Source organism: Camelina sativa, chromosome 17 (genome assembly GCF_030686135.1).
Source record: "Camelina sativa cultivar CO46 ecotype springtype chromosome 17, ASM3068613v1".
In the NCBI taxonomy this organism is placed as follows: domain Eukaryota; kingdom Viridiplantae; phylum Streptophyta; class Magnoliopsida; order Brassicales; family Brassicaceae; genus Camelina; species Camelina sativa.
Window position 1 is genome coordinate 32,783,327 of NC_141896.1, and position 21,918 is coordinate 32,805,244.

The 21,918-nt window shown below is 33.2% G+C and overlaps 2 protein-coding genes and 1 pseudogene across 2 annotated transcripts; 1 reads left to right on the plus strand and 2 right to left on the minus strand.

Annotated features, from left to right (window-relative positions):
* Positions 1-4,563: 4,563 nt before the first annotated feature.
* LOC104758089 (ferritin-like catalase Nec2) lies at positions 4,564-6,776 on the minus strand. The gene is made up of 3 exons (XM_010480900.3): positions 6,328-6,776; positions 5,573-5,798; positions 4,564-5,138 (listed from the first exon to the last, which is right to left on the minus strand). The coding sequence occupies exons 1-3, from the start codon at positions 6,678-6,680 to the stop codon at positions 4,746-4,748; spliced, it is 972 nt and encodes a 323-aa protein (XP_010479202.1). The 5' UTR covers positions 6,681-6,776; the 3' UTR covers positions 4,564-4,745.
* Positions 6,777-12,015: 5,239 nt separating this feature from the next.
* Positions 12,016-14,311, plus strand: LOC104758090 (gibberellin 2-beta-dioxygenase 4). The gene is made up of 3 exons (XM_010480901.2): positions 12,016-12,391; positions 13,374-13,740; positions 14,060-14,311. The coding sequence occupies exons 1-3, from the start codon at positions 12,045-12,047 to the stop codon at positions 14,309-14,311; spliced, it is 966 nt and encodes a 321-aa protein (XP_010479203.1). The 5' UTR covers positions 12,016-12,044.
* Positions 14,312-14,938: 627 nt separating this feature from the next.
* Positions 14,939-17,368, minus strand: LOC147924620 (uncharacterized; annotated as a pseudogene).
* Positions 17,369-21,918: the final 4,550 nt, after the last annotated feature.

Consider the following 21,918-nt stretch of genomic DNA (forward strand, 5'->3'; position numbering starts at 1 on the left):
AAATTTGGGTAGGCAAAAAAATAAAAGAAATCGAAACCCTTAACTTTTCACCGTCGTCTCTTTCTTCCATCTTTGACCTCACCGCCGTTTCTCTCCATCTTCTCCTTAGCCACCGGCGTCTTTCTCCATCATCACCATCTTCCGTCGTCTCTCCATCTTCACCATATTCCGTCGTGTCTCTCCATCACCATCTTCCGCCGTCTCTCCTTCTTCACCATCTCACCACATCTCCATCTTCACCATTGCTCCATCTCTCCATGATTTAGGTATGTAGATTTCTGGATTTTTTTTGCATGTTGATTGTTATGTTGTTTTCGTTTCTTGAGATTATGTCAATTTATTCACTTTATTTCAACCCAGATTTCAACCCAATGTTTTCTTATTCGATTTCAATTTTTTGCATGTTGATTATTATAATTTCGTGATTAAAAGAGCTGTTAAACCCCATTGATCTCTGATTTCTAATTGATTCCTTTGAGATGAGGAAAAATTTAACCATCCCCTCAATATATATGGACTACCATCTAAATTTCAAACTTAGATCCATCCTATGTTTCTTGACACTATGGAACCAGTATTCTTTTGTTTTCTTTTGACGTAGACAATTAAAAAATTAAAGTGTTCACCAGTATTCTTTTGTTTTCTTGTGTATTCCTTCGTTTTGTTATGAAACTATTTCTGGATATTTTAAAACTAACAAAGAGCTATATTACAAAAAAAGCTGATTAACAATGGGTTTGGTTTGGTATTTGACATACGTCTCTACTTAATTTTTTAAGCCAAAACAAGTGTATATCGTATATTAAAGGTTGGAAGTTTAAACTAAGATCCTTAACTATAATGTTGTTTAATTTTCAATTCGTTATTGGTTCCTTTTGGTTCCTTTTTAGTATCATCTCTCCGTTTATTTTCTCCATTTGGTTCCTTTTGGTTCCTTTTTTAGTATCATCTTTGATTCTAATCTCTGTTTGATGTATTGGCTTTGTGTGCGTGTGAAATTGGATTCATAAGTATATTGTGATTGGTCATACGTATATTGTGATTGCTAATTCACACTAACTCATGTTTTATTTTATTCTGCAGGAATGGAAAACAAGTATCCTAAGCGGCTTATGGAAGTTGGAAATGAGCCACAAGTTAGCCAGATAAATAACTCATGTCGAATGTCTATTTTACACAAGATCAAGAGCGCATTACCAGTGTAGTATGAGATTGTGAAGGGTGATCCAGTTTTCGCACAAATATTTGCATTGTATGAGAATGGTCTTGGGTACTCAGCTCGGTTGATACACATCATGATGTGTAGGCAGTTGGTGACTAAGAGAAGACATGAGCTGTGGTTTGTGTTTGGTAAGAAGCCGCTTAGATTCTCGACGCAAGAATTTCATGCAGCTACTGGGCTCAAGTACAATGATGATTTTAGTGGTGATTCAGAGGGATGGACAGATGATAATAGGTTTTGGAGTAAATTGTTAAGGAGAGGTGGTATCATTACCATTCAAAGTTTGATGAAGACCCACCTTGAAGCAGTTCCATCGTGGGGGAAACAAGAAGATAGAATTCGGTTTGTGTATGTTTGTGTAATTGCTGGTATCATCACATGTTGTTCTGTTATGCCCTTCTTTGCCACAGCGCCTACACTTATGTCTCTTTGACCCTTGTGAGTTTTGTGTTGAGTTTATCTTGTCTTCAGCTGATTCATATCTTCTTTATCTTCGCCGTCCAGGATGTCTTCTTGTTTCAGGTGGTCAAACTTTTGCATCTTCAATATTTTGTGGGACTCGCCATTCTTCTTCAGAAACACCTATTGGATTAATAGTTTCCTCATATTGCGATCTCCATGCGGTAGTGGTATATACATCATCAGCATAAGGATATAGATTCCTTTTATAGCATGTCTACAAGGGAGTTTTTGGATGTTGAACTTTCCACATGAACAAGTCCTTCTTTCTAAGTCAACAATGTAGTCTACTCCATTACCTTTAACCTGCAACATGGATCTGCTCATCTGATAACCGTTCATGAATTTACCTTTCTCTATTCTTCTTGAAATCTTATTCTCCACCTCAACAGTTAAAGGATCTTTTTGCTTTGCACTTAACTCTTTACTCTCATAAAACCAGCGGGTCATCATTTCTCTGATGCTGTCTAACAAAGGAATTATTGGATACTCTCTGGGTGACCTCAAAGCTGCATTGATTGACTCAGCCGCATTGTTGGTGTTAATGTCATATCTATAACCCGGAAAATGACAGCGAGCCCATTTTGTCACATCGGCTTACTCTAGATAACTTCTAATAGCAGGACTAATATTGTTAATTCGCGCGAACTCTTTCTCAAACTCAGCAACTCTATAAGCTTTTGACGCTTTTGCAACCATACCAGCGACACCTCTTCCCTTATTATATGTTATCACATTACTAATCAAGTGGTGGATGCAAATACCATGTTTAGCCAATGGGTAGATGTTTCCAATTGATTTAGCAATCGATGTATGTCTATCTGACACAAATGATAAACCTTCTTCATCAGCTATAACCATCTTAAGTTGCATAAAAAACCACTCCCATAAACAATCATTCTCAGAATCAGCAATTCCAAATGCGATTGGATACAAATTGGAGTTACCATCTACAGTTGTAGCAACTAGTATAACTCCTTTGTATTTATTCTTCAAAAATGTTCCATCAACTACTATCACTTTCTGCATTGCCTTGTAGAACCCTCTTCTTGATTGACCAAAAGAAATAAATAGATATTTGAATCTTCCATCACAGTCAACTTCATAATTTGTGAACGTACCAGGATTCGCTTCTTGTAGCATGTGCAAGTATTTTGGTATCTTAGCATAAATTTTCTCAGGAATACCTCTAACTTCGTTAACTGCATACTCCCGAGACTCCCAAGCTTGGGAATATGTTAGCTCGCAGCCAAACCTTGTACGAATGATATTAATTATATCATTCGGTTTAGGACCTTCCTTCACACCCTCATAGTTTTGCTTAATGAGATGTCCAACTGTTCTTGCAGATGGAGTCCTACAAAATGAGATTTTTTTTAAGGAGCACATGTATGGTTACCCACAAATTTGTTGATTTTGAAATATGTAGACGGTTGTAAACACTCAGCCCGGAGACTCCAATTACAAGCACTATCAATGCAGCGTATACACCACCAACTCTTATCAGATTTTGTAATCCTGTAGTCGCAGTTATACTTCATTGCATATATTTCCATAGTAGCCTGTAAAGCTTCCTTACTGCTAAAATAGTCGCCCTTTTTTACCATTGAATCTTCCACCTTTGAACCAGCAGCATCACCAAGATTAGCATCAGTAGGCTTTTCTAATAAATCATCATTCGGCTTATGTGAATTCCTTGAAATAATAGCTACTGAATTTCCCAGATCAACTCCCACATAATCACCATCACTTGTATCATGTGGGTCCTTATTCAAATCGAACTGGACTTTACTTCTATGATCATCAACTATTTCTTTGAATATAACACATAACCGAATCATGTTTTTCCTTTTCAGATATGCAAGAAAGTTTTTCATTCTCTTATCATTTGTCAATACAACAGGAGGAGAATCAACTTTAACCTCTGAGGGTAAATAACTGAATTCCACATCAAACATACTTTGCTCTATTTCATAGTCTTCTGAAACCATCACCTTCTCTTCAAGAGACGTTGTGGGTTGCAAAGTCAGTAATCTCACACGTTTTTCTTCGTCATCAATAAATCTCCACTCCTTGTTGGCATCCAATCTCCATACACCACAAGTAACATAGATTTGCATCATAATCAGTAAATGAAAATTTCGTGGAAGGTGAAAGATAGTGAAAACAACCGATCACGATATCATAAGTTATGTCGAATGTTGATTTTTTCTGTTTTTGTCTTTCTTCTAAATAATTTAGAATACACATTCTAAAATATATTAGAACATATCTAAACAATAAATATAGAATCGTAACCATAAATTAAGATTATTCAAAAAATAAATACAGAATCGTAACCATAAATTAAGATTATTCAAAAAAATTCACTTTCCTTATTTAGTTTATTTTCTTTCTATTTCTATGGTATTCTAAGTTCTACAGATTATAAATTCGAAAATGTTTATGATATATCTTCTACTTCTTTTAGTATACAGAGTAAAACGTGGAAAACATATTCTGAATTGATGTAGAATGAAAAAAAATGTAGATACATATTTTTAATTTGGTAGAACATACAAAATTCTGTTTCTGAAGTTTTTAGAACAAATTTTTCGTCTAAACTTTGTAGAACATGTACAAACTGTAGAATGAATAATCTAAATGTTTCAGAACTTGAAAAAATCATAGAAAGAACAATTTAGACCAGAAATCATCAATTTACAAACTGATTTTTGACATCCAAAACATTTTTTTTTCAAAATATTTTTTACACAGTTGTATACCAACATGAGTTTACTGTTTGTTTTTTGGTTTAAAGTCCTAAAAACTTCACTATATCTATTGGTAGGGACATTTTGTCACAATTGACAATCTTAAAAAAAAATATAAATGGACAAATGTTTGGAAAAAGCTCTTTTTCTAATTTTCCCAAAATATAATTTTCATACATCTTTGAACTTTTGTCGATTATGAAAATTTCGCTCTCACAACATTTATTAATAACACGATGATTATTAGGTTTAGTCTCCTACATATAACCAAAAACCTAAGAACTACAAATAAAATTAAACTCCAACTGAAACTAGACCTCGGTACTCCCAGTAGTAACCAAATATGACCTAGCAATTTCCCCATCAGCTCCTTTAGGGTAAAATCCACCGGGAACACTTTCATTTCCACTTCCATACACGATCCGGAGAATCTCCTCAGGTGTTCTATCATACGAAAGAGACAACTCATTACCGACCAAAACATTCCCAACCACTTGTCCTTCAGCACCCATGGCTTTAGGTACGACCAATCCCTCATCTTTCACTCCCGCTTTTCCCAATTTGTTCCTTAAATCCGAGATCTTATCCGTGAAAGCCGCAACCGTGATACAATAAGGATATACAACATGTGCTGCTCGAGCATATAACATCGTTCTTATCACTGCGTCTTGACCCGATTCTACTCCCAAAAGTCCTGCTACTAACTGAAAATAGTGTTTGCATAAGTGTAACATATATAATGCAAATATGTTTTATAAAAAAAACAATAGAGAACAATCATCTCTCTCGTAAACCTTGTTTAAATTACTTTTCTTTTCAATTTAACATTTTGAAACATATCTAACGTTCTTTTTAATTCCTAACATTCTTTTCAATTAGGTGAAGTTTTAGATATAACTCGTAAAGCGTGTGTATTTTATTATATTTATGATATGCAATGAAATATCATCTTAACCCATTGATCGTGGATGAAAAGTAATTCATGATTTTTATAAAGCTTAATTAGACTCCTTTATTTTAATAATAAAGCTTAATATAATTATATAAAACCTTATTATGTGGTTATAAGAAGAGATCATTGAAAAAAAAAAAAAAAGAAGAGACCAATATACCGAATCAAAGGAATTGGATATGTTACCTTTCTTGAGGCTGGACATTGCAGTTTAGGGTTAGCGCCAACGTATCCAGTGAGACCAACATAAGGGACCAAATACGAAGCAATGAGGTAATTATAAGAATTGGCATAAGGATTGAATGGTGGCACAAATTTTACTCCAAAAGCTTTATCCATCACTTTCGCAAATGCTTTTTTACTCAAATCAAGTTGTGGCCTTGCAAACCCGTTCACCGTTTTCTTGATTGCCCTGTCATTTTTAATAAAAATCATATTAATGCGAATTACATTTACTCTTTATAATTAAAGAATCTCAAAGCTACGTCATTTTACTCGTTAAGTGGTAAATTAATACCCATATATAGCGATGTATAAGAAACGATGTATTCGTTTTTTTTCATCTTTTATACATATGATATGTACAAAGCTAGAAAATATTGTCTAATTAAATATATACACCGAACCAATCATTTAATTTTTATTTTGGATGGATTCTTGAGAGTTTAATGTTTACGATGTACAAATGTAACAAATATCCTACACGTTTTTCAGTTATAAAGAATATATGATTGAAGACATTTCGTCTTGGGTAGAAAAATTACTTTTCCAAGCCAGCAATTAAAAAAAATATTCCTAGCGTAACTACATAGCTATAATGAAAAAAAATTGTGTGTTTTCATATTTAAACACTAATGAACCCATAACTCCTATACAGATGATATAATCACAATAATAAACTATAAAGCACTATATGTATGACTTAAAAAGAAACGTTTTACCTCAAGTGGCCAACCTCTTGCCAAGCAAACTGCAAAACAACATCTCTTGTCAAAGGATCAAGATTAGCTTTCTGAGCTCCAAGAGGACTTGGCCCTCCCATTGTTAGGTTTGGTGCGACTGTATCAAGACCAAACCCTAACGCTCCGAACAAGAAAAACTCAGCTTCAAGGTACTCCAAATTCAACGGAAACTCCAATAATTTCCTGTCCTGATCGGTGCAGTTGGTCGCCTGATTGCCCTGATCATTGGGACAACTCATGACTTGAAGAAGTTGAGCGTTGAAGAGGAATAACAACACCATCACCATCACCATTGTAACCAACAAGCTTTTTCTCTCTTTGGTGACTGCCATGTCTAAAAGTATTTTGGCTTTTGTTTATTCTTTTGGTTTGGTTCTTTAATGATCTGATTTTGTTTTGGGTTTGAATGTAATTTATTTATAGGGTTTTAGGACTGGAGTGAGCAAAAGAAGTCTCTCCTCTTTGCTGGAAAGGATTTCGTAGATAATGCCACGTGGCTTTGTAACTGGTAGATGAGTTCCACGTGGATATTTGACGATTTCAGTTACTATTCTTAGGAGGACACATCTTTGGATTCATGAGAAATGAACGGAAAAGTCTTCTTGTCTTTTTGAGTTTATTTGAGAAGTGTTAGGTTGAATTGAATATTCTTTGTTTTTTAGTATCTACTAAATAACCAAACGATAAATGTTATAAACTAATCATACACGTACGTTTTTTTCTAATTGATTCAAATATTATATTTGCTCTTAAAACTAACTAAGTTTAGTTATCATTTTTGTAGGATACATCATACATATCCTATACTATGATAAACAAACAGACAAGCCTTTTGTCTATTTGAGTTTATGTGATACGGGTTAGGTTGAACAATTCAAGGTTAACGTATGAGTTATGACACCTTTGTTATACACGATACAGTATATCTTATTATTATAATTTATCAGATATACAAGAAAGTATATATCTTATCTAATATGCATTTAGCTCCTGATTAAAAAAGAATGTCAAAATCATATTAACAGATAAAATAAAGTCAATTTATAAAACTCACAGTATTTTAGATAATTATCCCTGTGTTTCGAACAATGAAGCAATCTTTATCTGATGCCAAGAAGTTATCGTATATAAAAAAATCTGGGTTTCTTTGCGTGCTTCATTATAATTTCATTGGCCGTTAAAATCTATGTTCATGCAATGTATGTTCTCTCTTCTTCTTCTGTTTGTTAGGAAAACGATATGTTCACATGGACTTCGGCTGGGTGGAATGGTCTACAAATTTTATTAAATGGGCTGACATAAACTTGTTTATCACTTTGTGGGCTGAAAGGGACCTGTTTATCACTTTGTACATATTTAATATAGTTGCACAAATCATCAAGGGCTTAGTAAACTTTTATTTATTTATGTTTCGAAATCACTATAGCCGAAAAGAAATAGAGAAAACTATGATATAGTGGTCCCAAAAAAAACATCAGTTATGTTCGATATGAAAAGACGACGTTGCATTGTATTGTATTTCCAGTTTTGAGACGAGACGCTTCTAATTTTGACAACTTCGACTGAATTGTGTCTTTGAAAATGTAAGTAGAGTTTGTTTTATGTTCAGTTCAATAGCTTTACTTTATAGATAAAACATATGCAAGACGAGTAAGTTGATAAGAGACAAGCTCGTGGGTTAAATTTTCCAACGAGATAAATGGTTAGAAACGTGCTTCTCATGGTGCAAAAATAAGAATGGAAGAACGAAAGCTTCTTCAAGTATCTCCAGAAAAACATGGTAACTATGTGCTAAAGTACATTAAAAATTTTGAAGTAAACTTTCCAAAGTCCTAAGATCACGATTAACGAATATCTAATTTTACACATTTAAAAAATGATTTATTGATAAATTATAATAATTCAATCATTTTCTATTTCATATCCAAAGGTGAAACTAGATTTTTCTATTAACCTACGCTTTTATTATTGTTTTTTAATCCGATCTTTGCAACAAAGGTCGTATAATATACAATTTTGGCTCCATTTGGGACACATATGGATATGGTGCATCTTCCTCGACAGTTCCTCTTCTACCACATCTTGACGATCCAGATGAAGGAACAACTAGAAGCAACTAACCCCAAGATCCATGACCTTCCAAGAAACATAAGGGGTACGATGCACTATTCTCCATCTTGATGAGAGGGGCGGGCCGGATATGATGATATCACATCACCCATCATTCAACATTAAATATCTGATAATAATTAAATTTAATAATATCTGTTTCAAACATTAAAATGATGATTGCAAAATTCAAATGGTTGTGATTTTAGAAAAATAATATTAGCTTGATGTCTTAGAAAAATGCAAATGGTTGTGCGATTGGTTTACTATTAATTTTATATCATTCATCATCTTTCTGTGTGAAGAACGTAAATGGAAGGAGTCACCAACGTGCTTATAATTAGATTGGATAGCTAGATTACTATTCTTCTCAATATTTCTGGTTCGACACTCTATATTCTTTTTATTTTATTTCATTTAGTGGTTGACTCTATCAGCTTCATTATATAACGTTTCATGTTGATTGTTGTGTCGTAATTCTAATATATTTTTTTTGAAAAAGGTGGATATCTTCATTATTAAATCTTACTAATATGTATCGCTTCTAGGTAGGTAGGCAATATTTTATATATTAATGTGTATATTTTAAAGAGAAAATTCATCACCATTTAATTGTTAACTTTTATTATTATTGTAACTTATGCTATATGATTGATTGATTATATACTGTGGCAAAAGTAAATACTATTTCAACTCCCTGTTTAATTTATTGTATTGAAAAACCCTACATACATTATAATGGCTTTGATACTTGATTAGAAGAACTTGTACCAATCAAACAAACGGAAGATTTTTTTTTAAAGAAAACAAATTTTTAACATTCAATTGCTTGTAATCATTTAACCGCTTTTAATTTCAGTGAAAATTTGAACTATTGTTATCTTTTGTCTTCTTTAACCACATTATTAGTAATTACCTTCTTTGTAGTAAAATTGCAACTTATAGTTATGTGTGTTAGTTTGTAATATGTTTTAGTTATATGCAATAGGGCACTTTAAAAAGCCATGTAGTAGTTGTTTACAGTTATGATACACTCAACTATTCAGTTTCTTTGACTGGTCAAAATCAAAATCTCATTTTTTACTACAAATAAACTATGGCAACGTAACTCCATGTGCAACTGCTATGTGTAACGTGTCTATATGTTCTCTCTTTTTTTTTTGGGTATGAAAAGTTATATATATATATATATATATATATATATGTTCTTCTACGAATAATATGTGGATTTGACGTGAGAGTGAATCGAATAATTGTTGGGAAAGTGAAGTGTAATGTGATTTTAACATCTAACCTCTTCACCTCTCCTGCAGAATCAGATTTAGACTCCCAACGTTTCATACTTTATTTATAAGCATTTCCCATTTATAGTATATATGGATTCTTAGGTGCTCCTCAAAATAATTATAATTATTTCTTACATTTTGGAAAAATGGGAATAAATGTTCCAGAAAATATATAATGAATCAACTGACAGAGTCCTATGACATTCAAGTTACAACACATTCAATATACATACATTCATAAATTTGAACTTGTACATTTAATGGTAACAAAAAAAAGGTCGTTTAATTGGATGGGTTTTTGCAGAGAATTATAACTCGTGCATTAATGGTGACAGGATTATACGTAGGATGTTTGGGTGCATTAAAAAGATTATAGGATGTATTTTTGCAGAATCTACTACAGTTTGTCTATATGCTAATTGTAGTGAAGGGTAAGCTTTAAAATTCAGATCCTATCATGATATCCAGTTCATTTTGCTATATATCTTACTACCATATAATAATTAAGCAATTCTATTATTGATTTTTTCTTCTTTTAACATTAGAATATGAACAAAGCCAAAGTATCTGTTCTTGAGGAAAAATATAAATTTTGGAGAAAACGATCATTAAAAAGAGCCTGAACATGTAGGCCCTTACTTAGGGATGGTATGCGAAAGCTTGGATTTTGACAGTGGGATATTAATATATAGCAATCGATAACTAAAATATATTTTTGATAAAGGAGATAACTAAATAAATATATGTAACAGAGAAATGTTAATATATTTTTCTTGTTCTTTTATTTTATTTTTCTTTCATTTTTAGTCATTTCACTAATTTAATTTCTTTTTATTAAAATATAATTTAATTTATTTATAAATTAATTGTTATAATGCATTTACCTCATAACGATCACATAGGTTCCATGCCGATCTCATCTTTTAAATCGACTACTTCCATTCCATCCGAACAATTATAAATGGACTATACTTTGAAATTAATATAATACGAGTCAATGAAGCTATCTATAAAAGTCTGGCTACAAAGCTGAACCCAATGTATATAAATGTAGCAGTTGGTGGTCAATAAATTTGTATAATAAAAAAAAAAAACACCACATATTCGATCCATATATAGGAATGTACCACTGGTTTCCATTAACTTCATCCGACCACATTCAAACCCATCGTATTATTTTTATCTAGTTTGCATTTGACTTTCTTTTATAAAATCTTGGTTATATAAAGAATCACCAATATCTTTGCAGTTTCAAGAAACCCACGGGATATAAAATGATCCATAATCGAATATATCATTGTCATAAGATATCACCGCCAATATCTACTTTTTTGAGTTGTAAATCATTCAAGGATTTTGTTGGGAATAATATTATATCGGCCGGCCGGTCGTTTATTATATTATCTGACATAGGTTGTCGTCTGTTATACATTCAACTAGAGGAAAGTATGACTCCGAAAAGAAAACTATAAAAATGTATTATGGATATTGAAATAGTAAAGAAGTCAAACTTCTTTTTGCAAATTGGGAATTTGTGGGTTCTACTTTAGCCAAGAAGTCTTCGATCAACTGAATATCCCGAGGAATACAAATTAATATATGTGAAAGAGGTTTACGACGAATATTTTGGAGAATAGTATCCATTCTTACATGAAAAGGCGTGGGAAAAATATTAACATGTTAGGTGAGAAGAAAACAATATTTACTACTTACTAGAATGTTCTAATATACGATCTCGAGTTTTAAGTTAGATGTAAATTTAGGGGTTCATATTGAGCATAACATATGAGATAAGTCATTGAGAAGACACATTACATATGAGATAAGTCTTTAAATGTATTTGAATAAGTCTAATATATATACATACTACATGCAAGTAAAAAGGATTCAACTAAACAACAGATGAAGGTTTCCTCTCTAACAACAAAAGAAAGGTAAATTTTGTTCTGTAAAGTTCTAGCAGTAGTGAAATAATTTGTACATGAAAAAGAGAAAGCAACCAAATTCAAAAGATCATCAGTAAAAAAAAAGAAGCAAAAGCTAATTTAAGTCTTAGTATCGTAACAAAGCATCAGCATTTTCCTCTTTTCCTTTAACTATCTACCTTAGACCTTATTCCATAAGAAAGTAGTATATATAACCCGCTGGTGCCTAATACATGCACGTTCGCCAAAAAATTCTCTCTCTCTCTCTTTCTCATGTGTGAATATAAATAAATCTACACATACATACACTAAACTCTTCCTTATCATCTTCCCTCATACAATCTCTCTCTCTCTCTATCTCTTTTTCTCTCTAAAAATGGTGAAAGGGTCCCAGAAAATCGTGGCCGTAGATCAAAACATACCAATAATAGACATGTCGCAGGAGAGATCACGAGTGTCGATGCAAATAGTCAAAGCCTGTGAGACTCTCGGCTTCTTCAAAGTGGTCAACCACGGTGTAGACCAAACTATCATCTCAAGGATGGAGCAAGAGTCTATAAACTTCTTCGCTAAGCCGGCTCACGAGAAGAAATCGGCCCGACCGGTTAACCAGCCTTTCCAGTATGGATTTAGGGACATCGGGCTTAATGGGGACACTGGTGAGGTCGAGTATTTGCTTCTTCACACTAACGACCCTGCCTTTCGCTCTCAGCTCTCCTTCAGGTATACGTATATAATATCTATACTTGTAGGTATATACGGTTCGAGTTTGATCTCATGTACACCTAACGACTAATATTCTAATGAAACAATATAGTTGCATTTTCATGTCAATATATAATTGCATGTATAGCTGGATACATTCAAAAGTTAGTATAGTAGTATATCTAAGAAACTTTGAAAAATATTAATGTGATATATGCACATGATTATTATGATAAAACAAATGTAGGCAAAATGCATGTTTATGTAATTATGTTAATTAATTCTTAATGCATGCTTATATATATTTATAACAGTATAATTGTAGGGATATAGTTTAACTGTTAATTAACTTGTAGGTCTACATCTTGTGCACACAAAAAAAAAACAAAACAAAAAAATCCTTGTAGGTCTACATCTATGCAAAAGAGGACAGTTACCTCATGCCAGCATTGATTTTTGATACTATAAACAAACAGTCCACTTTTATTTATTTTAATTAGTTATAGGTTTATATTCATATATTTTGGGAGGCTTTTAAACCAGAACTAGAAGTCTGGAGAAACCAAAAGTAACAGAGTTAATAAACTAAAAAATGTAATAGTCTTAGCTCTGGGTCTTAGCCTGTCTCAATAACAGTGTATGGATAAGAATTGTGTATCTACTAAGTGCTAATCAACATGATATACATGACATGAAGTATTTATATAATATTCAAACTATTAGATAAAAATAAAATATACACCGTACCATATCTGAAATTATCTGTAACGATATTAAAATAACATGTTCGTAGTCGTACTAATATTTCAACAGGATATGTATTCGTACTTAATTAACTCAATAATGATTCATTCTTGTCTATTCAATTATTTTCTTTGAAAAAAAAAACTTCTTTCTGAAAGTAGAAATATTAAGGTAACGTGGATATATTTCGTATATGTCTATAAGTAACCAAAAAATAATGAGTCTCGTGCTGATGTGTGACGTATATGTTTGACAGCTCGGCAGTGAATTGTTACATAGAAGCAGTTAAGCAGTTGGCTCGTGAGATTTTAGATCTGACGGCTGAGGGACTTCGTGTCCCGTCTCACACCTTCAGTAGGTTAATCAGCTCCGTCGATAGTGACTCCGTTTTAAGGGTGAATCATTATCCACCGTCGGATCAGTTCTTTGGTGGAGCCACACTCTCTGATAAATCTGTGTCACTGACCAGAGTTGGCTTCGGTGAACACACCGACCCTCAGATATTAACAGTTCTTAGATCTAACGATGTAGGAGGACTCCAAGTGTCCAATTCAGATGGCATGTGGGTTCCTGTCTCCCCTGACCCTTCAGCTTTCTGCGTCAATGTAGGAGACTTGTTACAGGTCGGTGTCTTCTTTTTCTTTGAGTCTTCTCCATTACATTTTCTTCTTATTTATTACATCATTTTTATATGTGGTGGTTAAAGAAATTGTTATGGCCATGGGGAAAAACTAAAACCATTACTTTATATACAATTAATAATTTCAGTTATGTATGGACTAGTCTAAACCCAACCATTGAACCATAACCATTTTACTTATAAATCAACAAACGAGAAACCCGAACCTAAACTAAACAGCAAGCATGTTTTTATTTTCTCACATAATAATTAAATATTCTTTTCAGTCATTTACTTATTTTAGTTGGTTTGTGAATGTTAAGGTGATGACGAACGGAAGATTTATAAGTGTACGGCATAGAGCATTGACCTCCGGAGAAGAAAGCCGGCTCTCAACGGCGTACTTTGCCGGACCACCGCTTCAAACGAAGATTGGGCCTCTTCCGGCGATGGTTACTATGATGAATCAACCACGGTTGTACCAAACGTTTACTTGGGGAGAGTACAAGAAACTCGCGTATTCGCTTCGACTTGAAGATAGCCGTTTAGACATGTTTCGTACATGTAAGGACTAGGATTAAGTTTGATTAAAAAGCTAAGTGATATCTATTTAGTGTTCCGTCTAAGTATGTTACCTAGAAAAAGTTTTGGCTAAAAGTAGACATGTTAGATTTGTGTAACTAGAAGTCTAGAACTAGGAGTTGAAAGTTTTGTAATATGTGTTTCGTTAACTCTGTGGAGGTGAAATGTGGTTTCCCTTTTGATTTGATTTATTATGGAGATACCAATCGTTTAGTTTGGGCTGTTATTGGTACCGTTTATAAACTGGCATTTTGGGCCTATTGATTTTGGACAATCTTTTAAGAAAAAACTCAATTGTACAATCAAATAGTTCATAGTGTAGTATCTACATAGTTTGTGAGAATTTTATTGTGTGTGTGTTGCTTGCTACGAGGCATTTGATATATCTACATTTTATATATGTTCAACTATTAATGTTCTATGCTAGGTGCTAGTCGGGCGGTGCACCACCGCGTATAGCTGTATACGCGACTGTATATTTAAGATATATTCAGTACATATATTTTAATAAAAATATATATAGATATGATAAATTATAAATATATTACATATAAATAATTAAAATATATAATAAAAAAATAAAAAATATCAATATCCTTGCAAAAATACTCATGAAATTATCAAACCAATAGTATCAACCTTATATTGTAACCCCAAGTAGTCTAAATAATTGAAATAGGAAAAAACGAAAACAGAAAAATAAACCAATTTTAAACTTCAAGTTCTTCTTCTTCTTCGTCAACTTGTAGAATCTGGTCATTGTCAGACTCGCAATCAATATCAGAAAGTTCTTCTTCATTATCAGATATGAAATCATTTTCATCATCTAACTCTCTAATTTGATCTGCATCATCAATTGTTGATTGAAATGGTTCTTCTTCACCTATATCACCTTGTAAATCGAATTGTGAGTCCTCTCCATCATTGGAAATCCCATCAACCAACCATGATTGAGCATTAGTAGCATGATTCGCAACCAATATATCAACAATATTCTTCTTTTGTCTCTTCCTTTGGTTCATCAATCTTAAACTGAATTGGACATACACAAGATTGTTCATTCGACTTACAGCAAGTTTCTTTCGTTTCTTTGTATGTACCTACATATAATAATAGGTAGCAATATAAATTAAATGAAATATTGAACTATATGCATAAAAATCAAGGTAATTGAAAATTATAGTATAACCCCTTCAAATGTACTCCAGTTTTGTTTACATCCGGATGAACTTGTAGTCAAAGCCAAAATTCTCTTAGCCATTTTTGCTAAATTAGGAACAACATTTCCATATGTTTCCCACCAATAAACTAAAATAGTAAAAATATAAACCAATGTAAATGAGCTAGAGTGAATGAAGTCATCAGTGGAGAGACAAAATCACGTCAATAGATTATTAGCAATGAAGTCATCGTGAACAATCTTGTGTATGAGTGTAGTTAACATGATGAGGAGATCGATAATAACAGATTAGCAAGATAACACTCATAATAGATTAGCAATGTAGTTAACGTGATGAGGAGATCAATAATAGATTAGCGAAAATCAGAAAAACATGCTCTTGCTCTGTTTGAACTACATGCTCTGTTTCTCCTCAAAGTAGGAACATTATTTGATAGGAAAAATAAGTGAAAAAGAATACCTGGATCATAATCCTCTTTCTGGAAGCCCAGGATGGCCCATGGTTTTCTGAAGTTCCCTTTTTGTTTTTGTAAATCTCCAGTCAGAATTGATGACTTGAAATTGTGTGATGACATCATTTGGGAAAAATGCAGAGACACACTTAAAGACTGCATTTAATATCTCATCACTGGAGGCTTGGCTTGAATCTTTATAGAAGTAGTATGGGTTCAACAAATAACCTGTCAAATGCAAAGGATTGTCAAGTCGACCCTTAATTCTTTCTTCAATGATACTCAATATCGGCTTCACATTTTTTTCCACATGTTTTAATCATCACTAATCTGTTTCTTTGCTTCTATTAGTTCTCCGTGCAAAATTCCCATTGTAGGCATTTTATCTCCATCAACAAGTCGAAGCACTTTGACCAATGGTTCAAAAACTTTCAAGACATTATCACCCCATTCCAAAATTTAACACTCATCACTGTGTTAAATGCAACCATTCCTTTGGAATGTTTCTACCATTTGCAGTTTCTCCACTCACCGCTAGAAAACATGGCTGCTAGTTGATCCCTCTTTTCAAAGAGACTTTGCAAAGTAAGAAATGATGATGCAAATCTAGTAACACCAAGTCTGACAATGTATGTCCTATTTGTGAATCTTTTCATCAATGCCAATGTCTTATGATGAGCATATATGAAGATTGTGAATTCTTTCGCCATCTGAATTGTACCTTTGAACCTTGTGAGTTTCGAAAGGCTTTCAAGCATCAAATTGATGGAGTAAGTCGCACATGATGTCCAAAATATACTCGGCTTGATCTCTTTCATCATTTTTGCCGCAACCATATTGTTAGCGGCATTATCAGTAACCAGTTGAACTACATTCTCTACACCAATTTCCTCAATGCAGCCTTTGACATACTCAAAAATATATCCACCTGTATGAGCCTCATCTGAACTATCTTTAGAAGAGCCAAACATTGTACCTCCTTTGCAAAGTTAACACACAGATTCATGATACTTCTCCTCTTTCGATCAGACCAAACATCTGTCATAACCGTGCACCCATTCTTCTTCCACTCTTCTTCTTGTGGTTTCAGAAAACCATGAACTCTGTCAACCTCTTCCTTAAGTAAAGGCTCTCGAAGTTGGTGTTGACTTGGTGGTGTGACTCATGGACCAAATTTTCCTATAGCTTCAGCCATTAGCTTAAACTCATCGTTTGCGATAGTACTAAAAGGAACACCTGAAGCATACACCCACCTAGCAATATATTGCTGAGTGTAGCTTCTCTTTCCAAAGAGCATCATTGATATTTTGTTGCCTAGTTGGAAGAGGTCTAGATTCGGGATTGTTGTTTGTTGCAAACTTATCCATTGGACCTAGTGTCCTTTGCATCTTTCTTGAACCCATTTCTTCAAGTTCAATCACATCATCCATATCTCCACTGCCATGAACATTAACTGTCTGCCGCAGCTCATCATCTAGAGTTACCTTCTTCTTCTTCTTCTTCTTCTTCTTCTTCTTCTTATTTGCTTCCTCGATAGAATTCTTGCACTTCTCTTGATCATCCTTTGATAATCTTCGACAAGCAAAAACGTTTCCAGGAATTTTGGCAATGTGTTCTTTTATCCTGTAAGCACCTCCTGAAAATTCTTTCCCACAAAATTTTCATTTAACTTTGTCAAGATTCTTCAAATCAGACAACATTCCATATTCCCAAGCAACATCTTTCGAGTTTCTCTTCAAAACTGTTGAAATTGATGCTCCACTAGGTTCCTCATTCAAACCAGAATCCATTGGAACTTAAATAATTTATGCAAAAAATTTACAAAAGACAAATATGCAGTGAGATTCCAACTAAAACGATTTGTAACACTGCTTGACGAGATCAAAACAGAGTTTTACGATTTCAAAACAGAGGAGTTTTGATATCAAAACAGAGTTTTGCGATATCAAAACTCAAACTCAAACATAGTTTTACGATATTAAGAATTATAGTTCTCTAATCAACAAGACAATAATGATAGATGGTAAAGCCAAAAAAGAAAGATCATATAATCAAAATCAGAACAAGAGAAGGAGAGTAAATCAAACCTGAATACTCTCTGTAAATAGAATGAAGTTTGAGAAACAACCTAAGTGTCACGGCAGTAAAAAAAAACGATAACAAAGCTGAAGGTTTTATCAATTTACAGGTTTATAGTTTGAATGAAGGTTAAAAAAAAAGTACCATATATATGATAACCGAATAGTCGCACGTATATACGCCGTATAAGCAACCGTATTCAACCAAGCCGTATTTGATAAACGCTTCGTCTAGAAACGATACAATGGGTCACCGTATACCATATAATAACAGTATATACGGCCGCATAGGCCGTATTTTAGAACATTGTCAACTATTAAAATATTTTTATTACATAATCATTATTGCTATTTTGAAAAGATTACGATGTTAAAAATTACACTTATCTACTAGTGATGCATATCTATTAGTGATACATATCTCTTTATTTTTTACTTCCTCTTTAAGTAATTGTCACCTATATATATATGTATTTGTTTTGCTCATTGTAATAATAACACAACAAGAAGAAGCAATAAAACTCTTGCACACAAAAAAAAAAAAAAAAAAAGAAGAAGCAATAAAACTACTTTACTCTCGCGTCTCCTCTCTTTACTATTTTCATAATCTAATAATATTATCTTATATATAGGGGTGTCAAAATGGTTCCAAATTTATGGATCAACCCAAACCAAACCAATCCAAAAACTTATTGAGTTGATAATTTGAGTTTTATTGGGTTCATGGGTCAAAATGGTTTATGGGTGTAATGGATTGAGTTGAAATGGATTAAGGATAAAATGGTTATAAGTTGACCAAAACCAAACCAAACATAGTTGAATTAGTTTTGAATACCAAATTAAACCGATTTTCTCTTAATTAAATGAGTAAACCGAATTGAACTAACCAAAATGAATAAAACCAAACCAAGCTCTCTCTCCCACTTCTTCTTCTTCGACTCAACTTTTTTTTTTCCTTGTTAAAATCGACTCAACTTCTTTCTTCCTTGTTCTACTTGATCAACTCAAGGAGAACATAAACCCATTTGAAAAATTATGGGTTTGGAAGGTCGATTTTGAAATATGTATTATTGTTACGAAGAAGAAGCTTCTAGAATCGAAACTCTTTTGTCTCTAATACTTCTTCCACTAAATTTCTCCGGTTTAGTTTTCCCGGTTTACTGTGTAACTGAATTCAACAATTTGAACATTTAAAAAAACGGAAACCAGATGAAGATGACAATAAAATCTCAGATTTGAAATTTTGGAATTTACGGTTCAGAGAGAGAGAAAGAGAGAGAGAGATAATTTTGAAAATTTGAATTTGAAGAAGATGAAGAAGCTTACTTTGTTGTTTCAATATAGTGTTTAAGAGATTGGTTTTTTTGGTTTGATATTGAATAGGTCAACTCATTTAACCAATTAATCCATTATCTAATTGAGTTGTGAGTTGATCCAAACCAGTTGCTAAATGAGTTGGATTAACTCATTATCCATTAAACACTAAATCTAAATGGTCATGGGTTGGTTTGGTTTGGTTTATCCAACTTGACAACCCTAATATAACCATATATTTATGTTAAGTTATTTTCACTCTGCTATACCAAGGCGATAAAAAGATGAGGGGAGAAAAAGGTTAGCTGAACTGGATGTTGCATTATGATGAAAGTCAGGGGAGAGTCAGCAGATTAGCTTGCAAGAACTCACTTTTGTCGGCAACAAGACCAACTTTCATAGTTTGAAGACACTCCAACTTGTCCAAGAAATGTCTCATCTGTTTCAGCTCTTGAAAAGAACCTCCAACTAGAATTCGAAAGAAAGAATTTCACATACAATCTCAATAAGAACTCTCTTCTTACTTTAGGAAAAAATAACTCAAAAACCTAAAGTTTTCTCTCTCACAATTCTTAATTAAAGATGTCACAACTTGACAACTTTTTATAGAAGGAATTTCTCAACTCAATTTCCTATTTTCTCTAAGAAAGACAATTTTTTTATTTCTCATAGCTTCCTAAACTACTAATCCTAATTTCTTTAGACTTGCTTGTGCTTCAAGCTTATCCCAACATTCTCTTCCTTAAGCTTGAAACTCTTCTTCTCTAAGTCTTGAACTCCCTCATCTCCTTGAATCTCATCTTCCTCAACGGCTTAGTAAGAATATCTGCCTTTTGCTCAACTCCAGGAACATGCTCAACGACAATCTCTTCATTCTCAACACATTCTCTGATGAAATGGTATCGTCTCTGTATATGCTTGCTTCTGCAATGAAAAATAGGACTTTTTGTGAGAGCTATCACAGATTTATTATCAATACGAATGATAGCCTTCTTGGCTTCAACTCTCGTGATCTCACTAGGTAAATCTTGCAACCAAATAGCTTGTTTAGTTGCTTCGATTCCAGCCATAAATTCACACACGAAGATAAGGCCACTACATCCTGTTTTTGTGAGCACCAGGAAATAGGACTGTTTCCTAAGTAGAAAATATGACATGTTGTGCTTCTACCATCGTCTGGATCAATGCGAAGACTGCTGTCACCATACCCAACTAGCCTTGGTATCTTCGCACTTCTTTCAAAAGTTAAACCAAGAGATGTTGTTCCCTTGGTATCTTCGCATTTCTTTCAAAAGTTAAATATACAATATATATTTAAAATATATATTATATAATAGTTTTATAACACGTTATCAATATGAGCGACTCCCAATCTATCATCAATTCAAGTTATCGTATCAAACATGGCAAAGCTTGAAATCGCTGCATTTGATGTCTCTGAAAATACTATATGATATGAGCATTAGATATAAAAATGTATCTAAAAGGAAATGGGTTTCTTAAAACCTTTGATCCATTAAAAAAAAAGAGTTCAAAGAGGAAAAAGGAAAAACCATGATGTTTTTGCGTCACAATCTCAACGACACGAGAGAAAATCTCGTAGACCTCTGGATCTCTCTCAAAGATAGGTTTAATCACCAAAAATATTTGATAATACCAAAAGCCAAACATGGATAGTTAAATCTGCGGTTCCATGATTACAAAACTGTACGTGAATACAGTTCCCCTACGTTATGAATCAGATCTTGGATGATTATATGCGGAGAGAATGTTTTCGATATGATATGATCGAGAAAACATTTTAAACATTCTACAAATATAATCCTACATCAACAATATTGAGAGAGAGAGAGGAGATACTCGATATTCTGAATTAATGCAAGTTCTTCTTGTTGCTGAACAAAATAATGAACTCGTGATGATGAATCATCAAACTCGTCCAATTGGATCAGCTACACTTTCAGAAGTGAATGAGGCTACATCCAGCCATAATAATTGGCAAGGACGAGGACACAGACGCGGTCGAGGACGTGGTTGCAATCGTAGACAAGAAAAAGGAAGGGTTCTCTCTTCTAATAACTTCAACATAAGAAAAACCAACAAAAGTCTACAAGTAAATGATGTTGCTAGAGTTTTGAGCAAACAAGATGAGAGTACTTGTCAAAGATGCAACATGAAAGGACATTAGTTCCAAATATATCGTATACTAACACTTTTGGCTGATCTATAAGCATCTCAAAAGGCAAAAGAAAGGGATGTTGAGGCCAACCTCATCTCTGAAGCTGGACCTTCCTTTCATGGCCTAAATGATGAAACTCATTTTGATATCGCAGATTTTCTCGTTGATCATGAAAACGGGACATCATGCGAATAAGATCAATTTGACATGTTATGCTTGTAATATTTTTACTAGGTAACAACCCACATTATGTGCGTAACAACCCACATTATGTGCGGGATAAATCAATTTAAAGAAAATTATTATAAGTAAAATTGTTATTCTAAAACCAATATTTGTTTGTGTCAAACATAATATGTAACTAAAGTTTTTTATTTATTTATTCAAAGCTACGTTT

Coding starts and splice junctions, on each gene's coding strand:
- LOC104758089 (XM_010480900.3), bottom strand. CDS start 6,680: ATGGCAGTCACCAAAGAGAGAAAAAGCTTGTTGGTTACAATGGTGATG. Junction 5,799..6,327: donor CAAGAGGTTGGCCACTTGAG/GTAAAACGTTTC, acceptor TAAAAATGACAG/GGCAATCAAGAAAACGGTGA. Junction 5,139..5,572: donor AATGTCCAGCCTCAAGAAAG/GTAACATATCCA, acceptor CACTATTTTCAG/TTAGTAGCAGGACTTTTGGG.
- LOC104758090 (XM_010480901.2), top strand. CDS start 12,045: ATGGTGAAAGGGTCCCAGAAAATCGTGGCCGTAGATCAAAACATACCA. Junction 12,392..13,373: donor CGCTCTCAGCTCTCCTTCAG/GTATACGTATAT, acceptor TATGTTTGACAG/CTCGGCAGTGAATTGTTACA. Junction 13,741..14,059: donor ATGTAGGAGACTTGTTACAG/GTCGGTGTCTTC, acceptor GTGAATGTTAAG/GTGATGACGAACGGAAGATT.